Source organism: Pelophylax lessonae (assembly GCF_965119305.1).
Source record: "Pelophylax lessonae genome assembly, chromosome: 2".
NCBI classification, from domain to species: Eukaryota; Metazoa; Chordata; class Amphibia; order Anura; family Ranidae; genus Pelophylax; species Pelophylax lessonae.
Window position 1 is genome coordinate 49,065,239 of NC_138769.1, and position 21,558 is coordinate 49,086,796.

The 21,558-nt window shown below is 43.4% G+C and overlaps 1 protein-coding gene across 1 annotated transcript in view; it reads right to left on the reverse strand.

The window, feature by feature from the left end:
• Window positions 1-21,558, reverse strand: part of DSCAM (DS cell adhesion molecule) — a 779,527-nt gene that overhangs the window by 48,725 nt on the left and 709,244 nt on the right. The window contains exons 29-30 of the mRNA XM_082245233.1: window positions 20,133-20,245; window positions 5,871-6,020 (exon numbers count right to left, since the gene is read on the reverse strand). Coding sequence (XP_082101359.1) covers window positions 5,871-6,020; window positions 20,133-20,245 — 263 coding nt within the window. The remainder of the gene's footprint in view (window positions 1-5,870; window positions 6,021-20,132; window positions 20,246-21,558) is intronic.

Genomic DNA, 21,558 nt, shown 5'->3' on the forward strand with positions numbered 1-21,558 from the left:
TCACAAGGTAGGTCTTTCTCTTCCCTTGGCTTCCCAATTCCCATAGGTGGAGAATGAGTTTAAAAACCCTGACCGGTACAGGCTGTGGCTTAATTTTTTAGAGAGTAGCATGGGCCACCAGACATCCAGACCAGACACTGCTTGATGGCTTATTTTTACATAGTTACATAGTAGGTGAGGTTGAATAAAGACAATAGTCCATCCAGTTCAACCTGTGTAGGTGTGTGTGGCCGTAATCATCTCACATAGCCCTGAATGTTCTGATCCTTGAGATGTACGTCTAAGAGTCTTTTGAAAGCCACCATACTTCCCGCAGAAACCACCTCTTGTGGTAGAGAATTCCACAATCTTGTAGCCCTAACAGTAAAGAACCCCCCACGTTGCCTGAGGTTATTTTAGGCCTGGTTCACGGCCCACATTTGCACAGGCATAGCAGCCCATTGATAGGAATGGGCTGCTATGCCTGCGTTTTCCGCAGAAAAAAGGTGCATGCAGCATTTAAAAAAATGCAGTGGCCTTGAAATCCATCCTGCTTTTGTACAATGTGACTTACCTGCAGTTCCTGCATACGCAAACTGTGTTTTTAAATGCTGGGCCCACGTATATAAAAATGCAGAAAGCATGCCATGGCAGGAACTGCAGGTAAGTCGCATGGTGCAAAAGCCGGATGGATTTCAAGGCCACTGCATTTTTTTAAATGCTGCATGCACCTTTTTTCTGCGGAAAATGAATCAATGGGCTGCTATCCCTGTGCAAATGTGGGCGGCCAACCCGCATACATGTGAACCAGGCCTAAAGCAGTAGTAAAGTAATTTACAAATAAAAACACCGGTCCTCCTGCAGGGTTAACCACTTCTGGACCGGAAGGATTTGCCCCCTTAATGACTATGCCATTTTTTTGCGATTCGGCATTGTTACTTTAACTGACAATTGCACAGCCGTGCGATGTACCTAAATAAAATTGATGTCCTTATTTTCCCATAAATAGAGCTTTCTTTTGGTGGTATTTGATCATAATAAACTGAAAAGTAGTAAATTAAAATTTTTAATTTAACATCCCCCTCCCTTTAAAATATGCATTATTATTATTATTTGCATTTATATAGCGCCAACAAATTCTGTAGCGCTTTACAATATTCAATTACAAGCAAGTGGCTCCCGAAAAATAACTGTATTCAGAAGTGGGTCTCGGCCCAAAAAAGTTTGGGAAGCCCTGGTATAGACGATTAGAAGAAGATAATGTCGAGAAAATGCAGGTACTTACACTAGCTACATTTAGAAATAAATGTTATAATGTTGTTAAGGGTCGCATACAGTAACTGCATTTGGTTGCATTTGCCACAAGGTCAGTTTTAACCCCTTCCACTCTGCAATCTGTCAAAAGAACACCCTCCACCCTGATGCCTCATGCTTCAGGTCTGTTTTAAAACATCCCCTCTTTGAGAGCTACCAGCTGTCATGTTACAGGCTCTCAATCACTACTGTTGCTGACATCTGCGGTGCCTACTGATGACTGGGAACTAATCAGGATGGTTCCCAATTATGTGATCACTATGTCAGCTATGACATCATGATTACATGCAGGCCGAAGGCTTCATTAGAATTAGAAAACCCTCACACCTTCAAGCTTTGAGAATGCAGCCTATCCATTCACCAGAGATCTGTGACATCACTGGGAATGCAGCCTATCAATTCACTAGAGACCAGTTACATTACTGAGAATGCAACCTATCCATTCACCAGAAACCGGTGACATCGCTGAGAATGCAGCCTATCCATTCACCAGAGAGCAGTAACATCACAGAGAATGCAGCCTATCAATTTACTAGAAACTGGTGACATCACTGAGAATGCAGCCTATCCATTTGCTAAAGACCAGTGAAATCATTAAGGGTACATCCTATCCATTCACTAGAGACCTGTGACATCACTGAGAATGCAGCCTATCCATTCTCTAGAGACCAGTGACATCACAATAGTACAGCCTACCTATTTTCTAGAGGCCATTGATTTCACTTAGTGTGGCCTATTTATTAATAGAGGCCAGTGACATACATGTGAAAGGGTTAATTGTTTCCTCTCCTGAATCGTGCACTCTGCATTTCTCCAGGGTAAAATTAAAAATGCAAACTTACAGTTTAATTTTGCAAATTATTTTTTTTTTTTCAGCTGTTCAATCAATTAATCATACAGCTAAGAGCTTTTTCAAAATAACTCAATATATTATTAAAAGCAATTCCAGCTGATTAAGGAAATGCAAATAATTTACCAGGCTTGAAATTGGCAAATTAATTAATGGAGTCCTACTGTGCACAATTTGAGTTTCAGGAAAGTGAGGCACTTGCAGGCCTGTGTCCATAGAGAACATGCACTATGGTCTCCAGCCTGGATTTGCAGCTTCTTCCCCCCACAGTCTAAAAGCGGGTCTGTCAGTTTATCTGAATACATAAGGAAAGGCCTTTATTACCCATGAAAGAATATGTCTAACAAAAAGTGATGCTTGAATTTTACGTGGATGCAGACTTCCATCAGTTCTTTACATCGTTTAGGGACTGCGGTGTCAAGATCTAAGAGTTCTTACTGTATATTACAAAGAGTTCAACAGACTGCATAAAATGGGGAACGTCTATAAAGTTGCCTTTTTAGCTCCCTGTATTTTAACTTCTGTACAAAGAAGCTGCTCTCCAGTTTCATAATTCATGTATTTAATTTCGGGAACCTGAAAAAAAAAAAAAAAGAAAAAGGTTCTTTTATCACCATTGTGATTTTCTAAAAATTTGGAAAGAGCCCAGGGGAAGCTTCTGTATTGAAATGTACCATTATATGACAGTATGTTCAGTTCTTTGCACTGTACATAGAATGAATGCAATAAGAGCCTCTAATATCAGGCATGGTTCCAAGGAGAATACATTTCCGTTGCCTTGAGCGTCATAGTTGTATATCTGGAGTGTGAGATCATCTTAGGCACCTATGACTACTCATGATATTTGGAGTGAGATGTGATGTCACTGCTGTGTTGCTCGCTGTTCTCCTTGCTGGAGAGGAAACCGTACCTGTAGACCTGTGGTGGAAGGATCTTCCTGCTTCTGCTTCCTCCACGCTGAGGATCTGTGCTTCCTCCACCTCTCCTGCTGCTTCTTGAGTATTCCCTTACCAGTCATCAAGGGGATAGCTCTGACAGGAGGAAGCAAAGCCTAGCTCCTCTACCAACATGGCTGCATCCATACACAGACATAGTGTAGAATGGGGCAAAGTAAGTCAATACTAGGGGAAAGATCATATGCAGGAAAAATTGAGTGACTGGTCCTTGTTTTTTTTTTTTTTTTTGCGGGGGTTACATCTTCCAGTTTCGATCCCCTTTACTTTGAATTCCTTTTATTTTCTAATTCTGTATAGCTACATATTAATTACTAACATTATCAGGAGGCTTAGGCATGTCCTGTCTCAGTAGGGAATCCTAGACTGGTCCCCTGCTGAGTCAGATCAGAACAGAAATGGATGTCACATTTAGTTACATCTATGTTCATCCCATTTTTCCTCCACCTTGTGATGGAAAAAAAGGGACCCATGTAATTTCTTTGAATGGCTGGATGTAAGTGGATGTGCCTATTACTATGTCCACCCTCATCCAGATAGATTGGTAAAAGTGGACCCAGACATAGACGTTTGGTCCAACAAACCTGAACAGTATGGATGTGGTCAGAAATAGGTGCATGCTGTAAACCATGGGTGTCCAATCTTTTGGCTTCTCTGGGCCACATTGAGTGTAGAGAAATTTTCTCGGGCCGCATATAAAATAAATACTATAGTTAAGGTATATAAGTAATAAAACGCTGCTGCGCCCTTCCCGCGCTGCCGCGTCCCCCCGACCCCCCAGCACTAATTTAACACAACTAGTGCATGATGCCCTCCGAGGCAGCCTCTGCCTACAGTTAGTTGGAAACCTCTGTGGCCGTGCCCCCGACTCGACTTCCTTCCTCCCCAGCAAAAAAAAAAAAAAAATGTCAGGGGGGCAGTGGGCCGCATTGCCTGTGGTTCCGGGCCGCAGGTTGGACATGCCTGCTGTAAACTAAATATATAACATTTTTTTTTATTTATTGGTATAGCTTGGCTAATTATAAACCCATGTTCCAGTCCAACCTGGAAGTGAGGAAACTGCCTAGACAAAACTGCCTTGTAAGCAGAAAAAATGCAGGGATCCCATCCTGGTTTTTATTTATCTTTATACGGCAAGATTTTTCTACACACTATTGGATGTTGGCTACTTTATGGTAGGTCCACTTTCAAAATGAATGCATATTTATGTTCTAGTCTTTGAAAAAGTTTAGAGAGAGATTAAGAGTTTGGAAAGAGGTTAGAACCCTGAAATGTTTTTTTTTTTTTTTTTTTATTTGTGACCTTGTAGGCAAGTGCAGCCTGTATTCTCTATTGCAGGTGGCGTTCAACAGCAGCAGCAATGATGGGGGAGGAAGTTGAGAGAAGCTGGGTTTCTCTGTTATTTTCTCGCTCACCAGCTGCAGTTGTCCAGTTGGATGCACATGCCCCATGTGATCCTGGCGGCCATCTTTGATTAAGCAGAGCCTTTTTAAGATTCTGATCCCTGGGTTTGGTGCACTTTATGTGAGTGGACAGGATAGGGACAGGTTGCCCGTCTGTCAGGGACAATGCTACCTATAAGTAGAGGTTCTGGTGGTGTAGAGCGAGATTAGGGATTATGTCTACCTTCTAAGGAAGCTCTCCTTTTGGGTTGGTCCAGCCAGGCCACACTTCACTCCTCGTGGCAGATGTTGTCAGCATTCCTGGGTCTTCCACCACTGTCTCTACACTGCACAGTTGTAGGTGGCACCGGGCAGGTGAGCCTCCCCACAAGGCCTGTTCGTGCTTTTAACCTGCTGTTCCAATACATTGTTCTTCGCAAATCAGGACTCTGTGTGTTTACTGCCTACAGCACCACGCTGCACCTACCAAATAACTTGACTGGGTAGATGTCTCCTATCACTTCCAATCTCAGAGAAACAACAGGAAGTAAGAGGAAATCTCACCAAAGTGAGGGGAAATGTTGGCCTTTGACAGCTGTCACCAGAACAAGTCTCCCCTATGAGAGACTCCTCCTCTACACCTCTACTCAGACAACAACTTGGAAGTTTTAGATTTGGCCTCATTGTTTCAGTTTTGGAGCCGATGGTCACCAGAACAAAGAATTAATTTGACTCTCTCTTGCATGGCCATAACAGTAAAGAGGTTCTAAACCCTTTATGACTATAGCCAAAAACTAAAAAATCTCTTAAAATTTGATCAGGAGAGTTAAGGGAAGGAGGGAGATCTGGGATGTTTGTTGAAAGTAAACAGAACATTCCCATTGTGCATGTTACTGGAGATGGCTTGAAGCAAGTGGGTGCTGTAGCAACTACCAGCTGGAAACCAGTATGAACACAAGTCAAAACATATATTAGTAGCACACCATGGATCTTCAACATAGCATCTAAAAATGTATTAAAGCGATCACATTACAGCAGTAAATGTTGATGTTTCGGGACCATGGAGGACCCCATGTGATGCCCGATGAAGGGGTTCTGCGTGGCACCACCAAAGTGTCACAATTTACTGCTGTGATTTGTTTGCTGTAATACTTTTTTGATGTTATATTTAAGATCCATGATGTGCTGGTGATCTATGTTTTGGCATTTGTTGAAAGTAAATATAAGAACAATTTAAAAAATTTGATTTAAAAATTAGCATTTATACTACTAAATTGAAGAGGAAACATATTTTAACTTATAAGTTCCTTTTAAGTTGATGGGTTCTTTAAAATGAGTAAAAGCAGAGAATAAAAAAAACCCTTTAAACCACGTTAATAAATGTACACTCACTTGTTCCAGGGCGAGCATCAGAAACGTCCACCAAGGGCCCCGTAGCCTGCGAGACAGACTGGTAATGCACCGTGTGAGTCACAGTTAATGACTTCTGTTTTGATGACTCGCCAAAGTCAGCATCAGTCAATAGCACCGTCGATCTGTCATCTGGAAGGCAGAGAAGATTTAGCATTAGAGGAAGATATAAGGGGCTTAAAACCTTAATGCTGGCATAACAGAAAGGTGACTGATTTAAAGCTATGCTCCTACATTAATTAAGAGAAGTATTTAACACACAGCCTCTAGCAGTTCTGCCATATTAGATGCATTTAAGAATGCCAGAATTAATTGCTCGAACATAAATCTTAAGTATGGGAAGGGGAGTGATATATGATGGCTAAGTGATGGCATGGACATACCAGCCAGAATGCTCATCATAGCTAAATGGACCACTATGTAGGCTCTGCTGCATAGATAAAAAAAATTAAAGCATTTATAATGATTACTTTCTACCTAAATGGAGAATTGTGCAGTGTGTTGACAGCTGGATCAACATATTTTTCTTTATTTGCTGAATTTGTTATGGGATAAACATGGGGAAATGCGCATTTTATTGCACAGATGTACTAGAACCATTCACAATTGTGGTAATGTCTGTTCTATATGTGGTATGTTGCGTTGCCATTTATTGTAAGTATCCCATAATGCATTGTACAACAGTGGATAATGCACAATGCATGGCTGCATTGCTAACAAACGGTCATTTGTGTGTTTTTACCTACTGCAGTGTGTTGGCAGCCCATTCTTTATCATTGCATTGCCTTAAAGCTGAACTCTTGGGAAAGCAAAACTTCTACCATACAGTGGGCCTGCCCCCACGCTGCAAGGGTTACATGCTCACTTAGGTTGTGTGAATGAGGTCACACCACAAACGCACTGCAATTCAGAACCGGCATGGTGGTATTGGATTTTGAGGGCGTCGCCTGCAAAATGCCCTTTGAAAAGCAATTTACCAAAAACCACTTTTAAGAGGAACGGCTATGTTATTCACATGTGTGAATGAGCCCTTACTTACCCAATCCTTCCTTCTCAAAGACTCCTCTGCTCTTTAACACCAATCTTACAGCCTCTTCTCCCTGATGCTCAAGCAGTCGAATTCTCTCTGGTGTCATCAAGACTAATGAAGGATCTACACCGGCCACTTTATTAGCTACATCTGTTCAATTGCTTGGTAACACAAATTGCTAATCAGACAATTCAGAATTCGCACAGATTCACCAAAATTAGACAACAGAAGATTGGAAACACGTTACCTAGTCTGATGAGTCTCGATTTTAGCTGTGACCTTCAGATTGTAGGGCCAGAATTGGGCGTAAACAACATGAAAGCATGGATCCATCCTGCTTTGTATCAACGGTTCAAGCCTGCGGTGTAATGGTGTGGGAACTTTGTGCCCTTAGTACCAATTGAGCATTGTTTAAATGTCACGGCCTACCTGAGTATTGTTGATGACCATGTCCATCCATTTATGACTACAGTGTACCAATCTTCTGATGGCTACTTCCAGCAGGATAATGCACCATGTCACAAAGATCAAATCATCTCAAACTGGTTTCCTGACCATGACAATGAGTTCACTGTACTCCAATGTCCCCCACAGTCACCAGATCCCAATCCAATAGAGCACCTTTGGGATGTGGTGGAACGTGAGATTGGCATCATGGATGTGCAGTCGACAAATCTGCAGCAACTGCGTGATGCTATCATGTCAATATAGACAAAAATCACTGAGGAATGTTTCCAACACCTTGTTGATTCTATGCCACTAAGAACGAAGGCAGTTCTGAATGCAAATAGGTACTAGCAAGGTGTACCTAATAAAGTGGCCAGTGACTGTATAACGCATTGGGTGTGAGAATGCCAAGGGACAGTCAAATGCTAAAGTATAAGGGAGCGTTGTCTACTGGGGGAGTGGAGACTTTGGTAAATATATAAATGAGTATTCAACCCCTTGCAGTTTGGGGTAGCCCCAGTGCAAAGGGGAATTTTCACTTTCCCTGGATTGGGCTTTCAGGCAACACATAATCAAGTGCAACGTGATGTGTAATGCACTACAAAGAATTGCTGATGTGTGAATCCAGATTTTTTTTTTCTGTTTTATATTGATATGGCATACGCTTAAAACACAAAATGTTCACATTTGACTGCAAAGCACTTTCCAGAAGATGAGAGGGGCATAGGGACCGCTCTGCTTAGAAAGCAGGAAAGCCCATTAAATGAGTAAAAAGTCCAGCGTAGGAATGGAAATTCTTATGTTCTAGGCCATTAGCAGAATAACATAAACCTCCGTAGCTTTGTGTACGGTGGAGAGGGCAGAACTGCAAAGTATTAATTGAAGCAGAAACTTTTCTCTTGTTGGTTTTGTGGCTGATCCCGGACACTAATGCAGAGGATTGTTTACATGTGCAGCTCTGTATATAACATTTCATCACGGATTGAAATAGTCTTTGAAATGTGGTGCTGTTTGGAAATGTGAAATTTGCGGCTGAAAATTTAAAGTTAAGAAGTCACATGGGGGTCAAACATATTATATTCATTATGGAACATTTGTCTTGGGCGCCGGGTAAGAAGAAAAAAAAAAATGATTAAAAAAACAAAAAAAAAAACAAACATTGAATGCTGGATTTGGTGAAATACGAAAAGCAGAATTTTAAATAGATGACTGATATTTGAACTTCATATTGTCATCACGTCCTGTTTTTTGTCATGTGTGGTTGTATTGCTCATATTATATCAGAAACAATGAATTGCATAAGGTGAGGTAGAATCATAAAAGAGTACAAGCGGAGTTGTGATACAGAAATTTCACTTCTGGATCCAGTAAAGCCCAATACACTGTTGAATTATAAATGATCCAGCTGATTTCAACTAAATCCAATGAGAGCATCATGTCTACGGCAACAGCAAACACCCCTGGATGACAGCACTCAGGACACATTAACTGGACACCTCTGAAAACCTTTGTTCAAGATAAGCTGGCTTTGGAAACAGTCTTTTTGGTACTTTAATATCATCAACCAGCATTCAGGTGAGCCAAATGTTGATTTAGGTAATAGCTGAGCGGTAGAAAGCCTTCAAACTGTTGGTTCTTGCCTGTACATCAGAGCTCCCTTGTATATCTATGGGCACCTTACAGGTGGGGTCCAGGCAGATATAAAAGAAAAAAAATAGACATTGTTCACCCCACTTCTGTATTTTTAAAGTGAACCTGATCTGGCCCAAAATGTTTCTAAAATAAAAACAGTACTGAAATATAGTGTCAAGTCTTTATATTGAGCCAACTGCTCCTGCGAAGCCTTCTTGGATCCTAGGCCAAGGTTATACATGAAGCCTCAACTTCTGCCAAACGAAGATCTAGACCAGGAGTCATCAAACTATGGCCCTCCAGCTGTTCAGGAACTAAAGTTCCCATCATGCCTAGTCATGTCTGTGAATGTCAGAGTTTCACAATGCCTCATGGGATGTGTAGTTCCGCAACAGCTGGAGGGCCGTAGTTTGAAGACCCTTGATCTAGACTTTCCATTGCTTGGAACTTCACAAAAAAAAAAAACTTTCACCTATTGTTCTTCTGCCCACCATCTGCCCTATCTCCATTTTCGCCTAGGCAAAAAATGAGAAGGTCCTGCTCCTGCAGCCTCCTAGGATATCACTATCACATATCTCAGGTGCAGGGACACAGCAGTTAATGGGCAGACCTTGCTGATCAATAGCAGGAGCCAGCTGCACAAACATGGAAGAGATAACTGGGTTCCTGATGATATGAAGAAAGTGGTGCAGAACCAGGCATGTGGAAGCAGAGAAGGGGGTCTTGAAGTACAGCATTGGATTCACAGGGCATTTGATTGTGGTATTTTCAGCTATCCCAACACATAAGGTGGTAGGGGCCCTAAAAATACCATAAATGGGAGAATTTCCTCTTTTATCTTGCCATCTGCCATTCAACTGTCAAATGCCACAGCTTCTACTGCCCAATGAGGTTCTGGCATGTGAAGCTTGAATAACGGAGGAGTGGAATATTGGGAGGAGGGGGTTGGCCTTAATGTCAACCTAGGCCAGTGATGGCGAACCTTGGCACCCCAGATGTTTTGGAACTACATTTTCCATGATGCTCATGCACTCTGCAGTGTAGTTGAGCATCATGGGAAATGTAGTTCCAAAACATCTGGGGTGCCAAGGTTCGCCATCACTGACCTAGGCAGAATTCGAGGCTGCACAAGTGTCATAGCACCACAACATTCCCTGCATTCAGTACTATTCTTATCTATGAAAAATTTTAGGTCAGGTCTGGTCCATTTTAATGTCGTTAAGGTCAGTTACACACTTGTGTTCTGTGATAATGCACTTTTTTCTACGCATTAACATGTATTGCATTAGGGCATTCGGTTCATAGAGCACCCCCAATAACTTAAAAAAAATTCAGGCCTTCTTTATGTATATGATAGCACAGGACCGATAGAAGGGAAAATTGTCTCTGATTGATAAAACAAAGTGTTGTTTCTTTCCAAGAAGCAGATTCACAATTATAATAGAATATAGGTGGACTCTGTTCTGGTCCTAGGCTGCTACCTCTCTGATAGGAGCCAGACACTAAATTCTTGGATGAGTACGAAGGAGCACCTGGTACAAAAGGTCATCTCACTTAAAGAACTTTTTGAAACGACTCTGCCGGCCACCTTTACTGCCATAAGGAGATGCTAGTGCTAGTGTTGCATTCTGTTTTGTTTTATTAACTTCAAATTTTTAAGCCCTAAGGAAGGGGTAGGATTTTTCCTCTTAAACACGTTGGCTGTATTTGATGCTCTTAACTAGGGGTTTCCAAGCTTTCCAAAAGAAAGGGCCAGTTTACTGTCCTTCAGACTTTATGGGGGGCCAGACTGCGCCTAGTGGGAGTAAACAATGCCCAGTCTTTGGTACTGGGGGGAGAAATATTTGGTGTCAGTGGGAATTGAATGGTGCTCAAATTTGTTGTCAGTGGAAGTAATTATATCCCATCATTGGTGTCAGTGGAAGGAATCATGCTCCTTTGTTGGTGTTAGTGGCTGGAATAATTCCTCAAGGGCTGGATAAAGGATAGCAAAGGGCCACATCCAGCCCCAGGGCTGCAGTTTGGAGACCACTGCTCTTAACCATTAAATGTTTTAAAAAGTTATTTTGGTGGGATGACCTTTTGTACCTGGCGTTACTCTGTACATATCCAGAAATTCAGACCTTAGAATGGTGCAATAATCAGCCATAACTAGCACTGAATATGTTCAGCACTGAAAATAACTGCAATCAATTCGCTATCATTCCTATTTCTAATCAGAAAATGGAGCAAATGCTTCACCGTAGATGCTCTGTGTCCATACACAGGGTGAATCAGGGAAAGGTGTTCAGGTCTGGCGGATGCTGTGATCTTTGTTTGACAGGCAGAACCCCAATCACCTCATCTTACCCCAAAGAATACAGTCTGGGGCAGGCAGCAGGTGGAAAGTGAGGTCAGATTTGAGGGTTCAGGAGCCAGAAGGACAATGAGACAGTAACTCCTCTCCAGATGCCCTGGAGATATTTAAACAGTGTAAGAGTTTGTCATGAAGATGTGCTGCAAGCTTTCCACTTAAACATTAAAGCTCCTATGTGACAACCAGCCTGTGCTGGAGCATATGAAATCCTGCAGACTTCTCTTGTTTGCATACTTTGCCCAAACAAGGCAGCAGAGAGCCTAAGCCTGAAATCTGCCTTTTTCACGCTTGCAGGTTAGAAGTCTGATCCTTTGCCAAGGGATGGAAACCATGCCAAGTCTGCACCAAGGCCTGGTTAACCCCTAATCTCTTTATTCTTGCAATCCTTCTCTTTTACGGACATGCAAGCTGCTATAGGCGCAAGGGTATATATGGGCACATGGATGTCTTTTAGGATCATTTTGATGTGTTTTGGCGAGGAGGAAGGTAATTGTAGTGCAGTGAAGGTCTATTAATTAAATTTAATTACACATTCACTCACATAAAAACTAGTGTTACTGTATGTGCTCCGCTTATTTTTTTTTATTTTAAATACATGTTGCAGGTTTGATCTTGCAGGTTGCCATAATTTTACACTGTAGAAAGTGGCAAGCAGATAACAAATGCCCAGTCCGATTTTCTTTTCAGTTTGTAACCTTTTTTCAGTCTTTTTTGACAGTTAGCAAAAACAGTAGTAAACAATAAAAACCAGCACTAGAAAATGAATGAAAACAGAACAGACTGAATGGAAATAACTATTAGAAGACGGAATAAAAATGTTTACAGAAGGACCTGAATTGGAGAGAAATAGCTTGCATGTTTAACCCTTCTTTCTGCTTCTGATGGAAAAAAAAAACATCTGTCCAAACGTGCCAGGCAGTCCACCTGAAATGGAGACTCGTGGACTGAAGTGCACTTGTACTATAAACTCAGATAGCAAGCAACAAGCAAAGGTGACGGGCCCAGGGGAGGACTGGGCCAGGAAGAAGGAGGGCAATTGCACCCTGGGCTGCTCTGATGTCCTGTAAAAAGGCTGCACTGTTTCTGCCACAGACATGCCTAAAGGATTCCTGGTGAAGAGAAGTAAAAAGTATTTGCCACTGACCTACTGAGTGCAGGATGAAGACCAGGACTGTAAGAAGAGGTTTGCTGTTCAGAGTGGTGTTTCTGTTCAATCCCGCCGGGACTTGGCGAATGCGCATGCGCGAATGCGCGCACGCAAACGTGCAATGTGACAGATGCTGGCGCCAAATGGACTATTTAAACTCAGCCCTTGCTCAGCTCCAGTGCTGCTTTGTCTTCAGCCTTGTTGACCTGAACCTGCTACCTGTATCCTGTTTACCAGTACCAGACCCGGCTTGTCCTGACTATCCTCTGCTCTCCGCCTGCACCGACCTCGGCTTGTCCCTTGACCTCCGTTCCAGTCTGCTCCTTCTGGCTCCTGTATGACCGTTTGGCTTCTGACCCGGCTTGTCTCACTACGCTCCTGCCACCAGCACCAGTTGCCTGCATCTCTGCTCTGGACCTACCCGGCTATCCCTGTCTGTGAACATCAGCCTGCTTCCAGCTACATCAGGCACTCGTGCTACTCTATACTCGGCACCTCCTGTCTGCACTATCAGGGGTCCTGAGTCGGAGGCGTAAGAGAGGCCTTCCTCACCATTGAGGCTCACCTCCAGGTACGTGATAAGGACAGAGCGCAGACCTCCCCCCCCCAGCATAGATGGTGTAAACTATGTCTGAGCAGAGGCCAGTTCCATGCCCCACTTGAGACGCTCCTACCCTGGCCAGCCACAACCGAGCTGTCCCAGCTCCCCCCAACCGCCCCCTGCTGGCCGGGTTGGGAACTAGGATTCAGCCGGTGAGTAGAGAGTACCCGGAGCAGGGCTTCAGTCTGGAATGGGGGTCAGGAGAGTAGGACAGGAAGAGGGAGAGTGGGAGGAGGGGCCGAGTCTCTGCACCATAGGCCTCTGATTTGTACTTGCCCCCTGTGCTGAAAGTTGCCAGTCTGCCCCTGGACGGGTCGGTCTTTCCATAATAAAGGGAATCAGTCTTTCTGAAAGAAGCAGTGCAGAGAGATACAGGAGATCAGGGGTGTCCAACCTTTCTGACCTTCCTGGGCCACATTGGAAGAAAAGAAATGGTCTTGAACCGCACAAAAAATACACTAAAAAAAAAGATAGCTAATGAGCAGAAAAAGTTGAGCAGATCAAAAGGTAACAATTATTGATATAGATAATGACCTTATCTGAGTAATAAAACTTTATTTTAATGTCATAATTTTTATTATAATAGTAAAAGAGGGCAACATAAAACTAGTGCAATATCTGATGCTATTTTTGATATCAAACGCATCACTATGTGGTTGGATGGATGTAGTAGCAATTCTCAATTAATTCCCAAGGTGCTTCATACTTGAAAATACAGCCAGGTCCATAAATATTGGGACATCGACACAATTCTAATTTTTTTGGCTCTATACACCACCACAATGGGTTTGTGCAGATGGACAATGACCCGAAGCATACTGTGAAAGTAACCAATACATTTTTAAAGGGAAATAAGTGGAATGGTATGCATGGGCCAAGTCAATAACCGGACCTGAATCCGAATGAGCATGCATTTCACTTGCTGAAGACAAAACTGAAGGGAAAATGCCCCAAGAACAAGCAGGAACTGAAGACCGTTGAAGTAGAGGCCTGGCAGAGCATCAACAGGTATGAAACCCAGCGTCTGGTGATGTCTATGCGTTCCAGACTTCAGGCTGTAATTGACTGCACAGGATTTGCAACCGAGTATTAAAAAGTGAAAGTTTGATTTATGATTGTTAATCTGTCCCATTACTTTTAGCCCCTTGAAAAGTGGGAGGCACATATACAAACTGTTGTAATTCCTACACCGTTCACCTGATTTGGATGTAAATACCCTCAAATTAAATCGGAAAGTCTGCCGTTAAAGCACAACTTGGTTGTTTTATTTCATTATGGAGGTGTATAGAGCCAAAAAGATTAGAATTGTGTCCATGACCCAATATTTATGGACCTCACAGATATAGGTGCTGCCGAAAACTGTTAACATGAATAAGGCCCCCTTTACATGGGTAGGATCTGGTTTTGCTCAGCAGGGCCAAATGTCAGCTTACAGGTCTGTGTCAGCACTGCCTTTGCAAAGTGGACACAGACACAGCCTGCTCTACTTTATGGGCAGTCTGCTGTCTGTTTACACCCAACTGCCCTCAGATCCTATCTGGCCAGACAGAGGGGAACAGATCCCCCTTTTTGTTTTTGCCGGATCAGAGGTAGCCGGGTGTAAACGGACATAAATCCATTTACATCTGACTGCCTACAGAGGAGAATGGAGGGTCCACCTGAAAAATGGACCGGCAGCCTATCGAATGGCCTGCGTGAAAGGGGCCTAGGGTATGACTGTGAAGAGTGACCCACTTGCCATAAGTGATACCCGAGTGATACCGCTCCGTTCGGCATCCACTCAATATTGCTCTGTCTCTCACCCGCTCCATCTCCCACCCACCAGATACCGGGTGATACCGCTCCGTCCGGCATACGATGACAATCTCAGAGGTCACGTGGTCACGCCAGGCGTGACCACGTAGGTGACCTCTGAGATCGTATGCTGGACAGAGTGGTATCACCCGGGTGTGACTTACGGCAAGTGGGTGAGAGACGGATCGGTATCAGGTGGGTGGGAGATGGAGTGGGATAGAGACATTGCAGTATTGAGTGGATGCCGAACGGAGTGGTATCACCCTTACATGAGCATCACTACCTAATGGTTGGAGGAGGAGAAGACTAGTCTCGGACCCTGACATAGGATGTACAAAATATCGGTATCGGCAATGAAAAACCGATATCGGTCAATCCCTAGTTGTTAGTGTGTGAGAGCTGCAATTGGACTCTTCTAGTGCTGCCTGGATTTTTTTTTTTTTTTTTTTGTTTTGTTTTTTTAAATCTGCAGCAAGTAGCAAATTAAAAAAGTAAAAAGAAGCATATTAATTATTGTATATGTAACCTGACTACATTTGATTACAGTAATAAATAAGAAGGTTCAATTAACTGAGCTTTAACGTCATTCTTACATGTTACATAACAATGACTGGAATGAAGTGAGATTCTCCTGCAGTAGAATACTATGTACCAGGACTGAGGTCAAAAGTGAATTATAGTACATCTGCCACTGTAAATTACACAACGCTTTCTCTGAGCAGTAGCTCTCCGGCATGACTTTTAGAGTCTAGGTGTAACAATTTCATCATTAATATTTTTACCCTGCAAGAGGTCTGCAAATTCTGTTTCCAAAACAAATGTCTCCATAGAGACAGATCAACTTTCTGTATTAGTCTGTAATCCTCTTAGAAGTCTTCTAGACACAGGAAAAACACAGCGTCCTACAGGAACATCTCAGGAAGAATTTGCTGGGCTACATACACTAAACTGTGACAACTTTAGGAAACATTTATGGGTTTATCAGAATACTCCCAGCTGCACAGATATGAAGAACCTTAAAACTGAACATCTTATATAGATTTATAAATATGTACCTGGGGACAAAATCACTTAAAGCGGAGCGACGCCCAAAAGGGAAAGTTTCGCTTATTTGCACCATCCCCCCCCTCCACTGCCACATTTGGCACATTTTGCAGGGGGGGGGGAGCAGGTACCTGGTTTGACAGGTACAAGCTCCCATTTCTGGCTCAGATCGCAGCAGCGATCTGAGCCAAAATTTTGCCCCTAGTTTGGCCCCTCCTCCTTCCCCCACAGTCTCCTGAGACCCATCACAGGACCCAGAAGACTGCAGGGGAAGGAAAAGGGGCCAAACTACAACTACGAGACCATTAACAAGGCACAGCCCTGCTCTCGCATGTGCAGTAGGAAACTGGCTGTGAAGCTGCAAGGCTTCACTTCCTGTTTCCCTTACTTGCTATGCCGATGCCTGCACCCGAAGCTGATTGAAGAATCACCCAGGTGAGGACATCGCTGGATCCCTGGGCAAGTACTGTAAGTGTCCTTATATTAAAAGTCAGCAGCTACAGTATTTATAAGCAGCTCCCACCTTACAGAGGGAGTAAGGAGCTCCTCTTTAGGAAAGAACTTTAGGGATTTTAGAACCCCAAGCCCTCCACCCACTCATTTTAACCACTTAAGCGCCGGAGGATTTGGCTGCTAAAAGACCAGGGGGTATTTTGCGATTTTTTACTGCGTGACTTTAACGGATCATTGCGCGGTCGTGCGATGCTGTACCTAAATGAATTTCACGTCCTTTTTTTTCCCACAAACAGAGCTTTCTTTTGGTGGTATTTGATCACCTGTGCGATTTTTTGTTCATGCGCTATAAACAAAAAAAGAGCGTCAATTTTGCAAAAATAACAATATTTTTCACATTTTTTTTATATGAAATTCCCCCCAAAAAAATGTAAAAATCAAAATTTTTAAACATTTTTGGCCAATTTGTTTTATGCTACATATGTTTGGTAAAAAAAAAAACGCAAAAAGCGTATTTTGATTGGTTTGCGCAAAAGTTATCGCGTTTACTAACAAAGGGAAAGATTTTTGTCATTTTTGGTGGGTTTTTTTTAACGTGTAATGGCGGCGATCTGCGATTTTTTTGCGGTACTGCGACATTGCGGCGGACAGATCGGACCCTTGACTGAAATTTTTGACACTTTTGGGGTTACCAGTGACATTACTGCAGTAATCAGTGCTATACATATGCACTGTTACTGCAAAAATTACACTGGCAGGGAAGGGGTTAACTGTATTGGAGAGGGAGGGGTTAAGTGTGTCCTAGGGACGTGTTTCTAACTGTAAAGGGACATGGCTATTGGTGTAAAAACAAAGATCAACGGTCCTACATAGTAGAACCGTCTGATCTTCATTTTTACACCAGGGAGAATGACAGGCAGCTTGTTTACATAAGCCGCCTGACTTTCTCCCTTCACCGGAGCGATCGTGAGTGACCGGCGGACGATCGGGTCCGCCGGTCACACGCACTGACTTGTCAGTGAACGAGCCGGAGCGCAATTGGCTCGCAAGTCAGTGACAGACGGGTGACGTACCCCTACGTCACTCTGCCTGGCCGGGGCTGACCGCCGCAGTATATAGTCGTGCAGCGGTCGGCAACCGGTTAAACAATTAAAGAGGTTGTAAACTCGCATTTTTTTTTTTTCACCCTGCAAGAGAAAGACATAATGAGCTAGTATGCATCGCATACTAGCTCATTATGCAATACTTACCTTAGAACGAGCCCCCGCCGTGCCGCTCACTCTCCTCTATGACGGGCGACATGTCCAGTCGCCCGTCTTCCGGAATCGCGGCATCTGGCCATCTGATTGGCCGGAGCCGCGGTGACGTCACTCCTGCGCACGCGAGCCGACAGTCACGGCACGGGACTCTGAAGGAACGGCACGAGCGGCCGTTCCTTCAGAGCGCATGCGCCAGTGACGTCACTGGCTGCATGTAAGGTAAATATCTCCTAAACGGTACATGTTTAGGAGATATTTACAGTACCTATAGGTAAACCTTATCATAGGCTTACCTATAGGTACAAGTTGTAGAGGAGGGTTTACTTCCTCTTTAAAACAAAAAAATTTGGATATTTTTAGAACAGGTGTATTTGAGTTTAGCAATAGAAGAAAGTTATGCTGGACACCTAGACTCAGGAGAAGACTAAAAAGGACGAGTCTTCTTGGCCAAAAACGGAAGAGCAACAGAATGAAGATCGGGGCATCTGCTGGGAAGAGATAGTAGTATGTTGTAAAGAAGAGTGATTCTATGACTGAGTTCATGTGAGGAGTAATAGGCATTGGGGCAGTTATGGCACTAGGTGAACTGTTTGCACATCGTTTGGCTTTAATTTATTTTAATATTTGATTACAGGTATTTCTATGGGGCTGTCCTTTACATATATATTGCAAAGTCCCATCAGTCCCTACCCTCAAGGAGCTTACAATCTAAGGTCCCTAACTCACATTCCTACACATATCAGGGCCAATTTTTGACAGGAGCCAATTAACCTCCTAGCATGTCTTTGGAATGTGGGAGGAAACTGGAGTACCCAGGGTAAACCCAAACAGGCACAGGGAGAACATGTAAACTCCACGCTGGTAGTGACATGATTGCCACTTGAACTGACGACCCTAGTGCTGTTAGGCCAGTTGCTAACTACTAATAAATTAGAAGTAACTCTTGTAACCTTTGTTTTGAAATATTTTAAAATTAGACTCAGGAGAAGAATAAGTGAGAGAGGGCAAGTCTTCTGAGGGCACACAAGGCAGGTGGGCCAAGCAGGGAGCGCAGCACACATGGTGAGTGTGGGCTAGGTGGATATAATGTGTGGACACCATGTGTGCGGCACACTCTGCTTGGCCCGCCTGCCTTGTGTGCCCTCAGCTCCCAGGGAGGATATTCGGGGTCATACCCACTCTCCATTCCATTCACCACCTGAGCTGAACATAAGTGTGGGTATGTATGGGGCTTTGCCTCCCCCTCCCTCTCTCCCCAATTTCCAATTCGTATTTATCACCACTGTGCCAATTTCCGTATATGTTTCTTTTTAGCTTTTATTTTACATCTACCCCTGATGAAGTGGCAACTATGGGCCACGAAACGCGTTGAGATTACGATGTTTTAAAATGCTACTACTACTTGGATTTTCAGTCCTTGATACTGTGTATGCTCCCCATTACTCTATCATATATGGAATCCCACCTTGCTGATTTCTATGCATTTGGACTGGGGGAACACTTATCAGCTCTCTTAACATTTTGATCTTTGTAACATTTTATATGTCATATTGAACTGTATGTACCAATAAACATGTAATTTCTTCCCTGCCAGCCTTGTCACGTCTTTCGATTAAAGTCCCAACCTTCCTTTTAATCTGTTATCAACAGAGTCCCTTTTGATAAGTTCTCCGACACACGAGAGAACAGCAGCTGAAAATTTGTGTCGGGGAGGGAGCTTAGAGTTAGATAAGAGCTTGTCTATTCACACTACAGCTCTGCATGTTTCTTCATTCCTCTGCCTATGTGGAGGGGGGGGGGGTGCCTTTCCTCCAATTGATTCTTACACATTGTAAGTCCAAACTCCACACCCACTGCTGGGAGAGAAAACAAGATTTGTAACACGATCTGCACTTTCTAGAGTGTAGAAAGGGAAAGGCAGCAGATATACATGTAAAACTTATGTAGGGAGATTGGTTTCATCTCTGTGTATCACCTGAGGCTATTCATTTAACCGGGTATAGGAGAGGGTTTACAACCACTTTAAAGCTCAACTTTACCAAAAACTTTTTTCCCCATTTTGAAAAATGTAAGAAGGGTTAAAGCTTTAGACAAATTCTTATTGGTGTCTTTGACTCTGTTGCAGGGTGGTGGTGGTGGGGGTAGGAGGGGAGTATTGCCGTTTATTGCCCGCCTTACCCTTTCACCCAGACAGGAAATGAGCGGAATCTCCGCAATGGGGAATCCAACATTTAAATATGATAGTAGTTCTATATCCTTGCTTTTCTGTTTCCAAAAGAAAAAGCTGGAGTTGGGCTTTAATGTTTGCCATTCTGATAACATTCTGTCATAAGTCTTTTCGCCATCTGCAGAAATGTATTTTCTATTGCACAAAAGCCTGCTGAGCTCACGGTATGAATTGTGTGGGTGTAGGTTGGTGTTTATTGTACACAAGCAGCTCAGCCCAAGGCAGTGGCTGAAACAGCGACAGAGTTGACGTACCAATGGTCTCCATTGTGTCTCGCTCTTCTATAAGAAGTTGTGCTCGGGGAATATCTATGTGCATCCTCAGCGTCTGCTGCTTGTTCAGGGTGTCTGAAGTCCGGGTGTTTTTGCTGGAAAAATAAAAAAAGAAAGAATGCTGAGTACACCAATACGACCTTTATTTTAGTGATGTATATATGTTTTGTACAAACTTTAGTCATTTACTTCAGGGCAGGACTAAAATATATTTTTAGTGTGGAACACCAAATCCTCATTCTTTTTCACGAGCTGTTTTATCTGTCAAGCTTTTTTTTTTATAGCCAAGAAATACAACTAGGTACAACTGTCTCAGAAAGAACGATACATGCCAATAAACAAAGTAACACAAGTGAGACACTGCGTCTTCTGGTTATTTGAATGCATCCGAAAGCTCAACAATTAAAGTGCAAGGATTGAAGTCCTTTAAAGTGATAATAAACAATATCCTTATTCTCTAGAAATAGTACAGATCCACTACTTAACCACTTCAATACAGAGCACTTTCACCCCTTCCTACCCAGGCCAATTTTCAGCTTTTAGCGCTGCCGCACTTTAAATGACATTTGCACGGTCATGCAACACTGTACCTATAAGAAATTTTCATAAACAAACAAACAAAAAAAAAAAATGTTGGTTATACAATTTTGCAAATAAGTAATTTTTCTTCTTAACTGATGTGCGCTGATGAGGCTGTATTGATGGGCACTGATAGGCTGCATTGATGGGCACTGATAAGGCTGCAGTCATGGGCACTGATAAGGCTGCATTCATGGGCACTGATAAGGCTGCATTCATGGGCACTGATGAGGCTGCAGTCATGGGCACTGATGAGGCTGCAGTCATGGGCACTGATGAGGCTGCAGTCATGGGCACTGATGAGGCTGCATTCATGGGCACTGATGAGGCTGCATTCATGGGCACTGATGAGGCTGCATTCATGGGCACTGATGAGGCTGCAGTCATGGGCACTGATGAGGCTGCAGTCATGGGCACTGATGAGGCTGCAGCCAAAGGCACTGATGAGGCTGCAGCCAAAGGCACTGATGAGGCTGCAGCCATGGACACTGATGAGGCTGCAGCCATGGACACTGATGAGGCTGCAGTCATGGACACTGATGAGGCTGCAGTCATGGGCACTGATGAGGCTGCAGTCATGGGCACTGATGAGGCTGCAGTCATGGGCACTGATGAGGCTGCAGTCATGGGCACTGATGAGGCTGCACTGATGAACATTGTTAAGCTGCACTGATGATGCTGCACTGATAAGGCGGCACTGACAGGCACCGATAGGTGTCACTGACATGCTGCACTGATGAGGCTGCACTAATAATCAGGGCAATCATGATGAGTGCCCTGATTATCAGTGTAAATATCTCCTGTAATTGGAAAGCCGTTTATCCGCTTT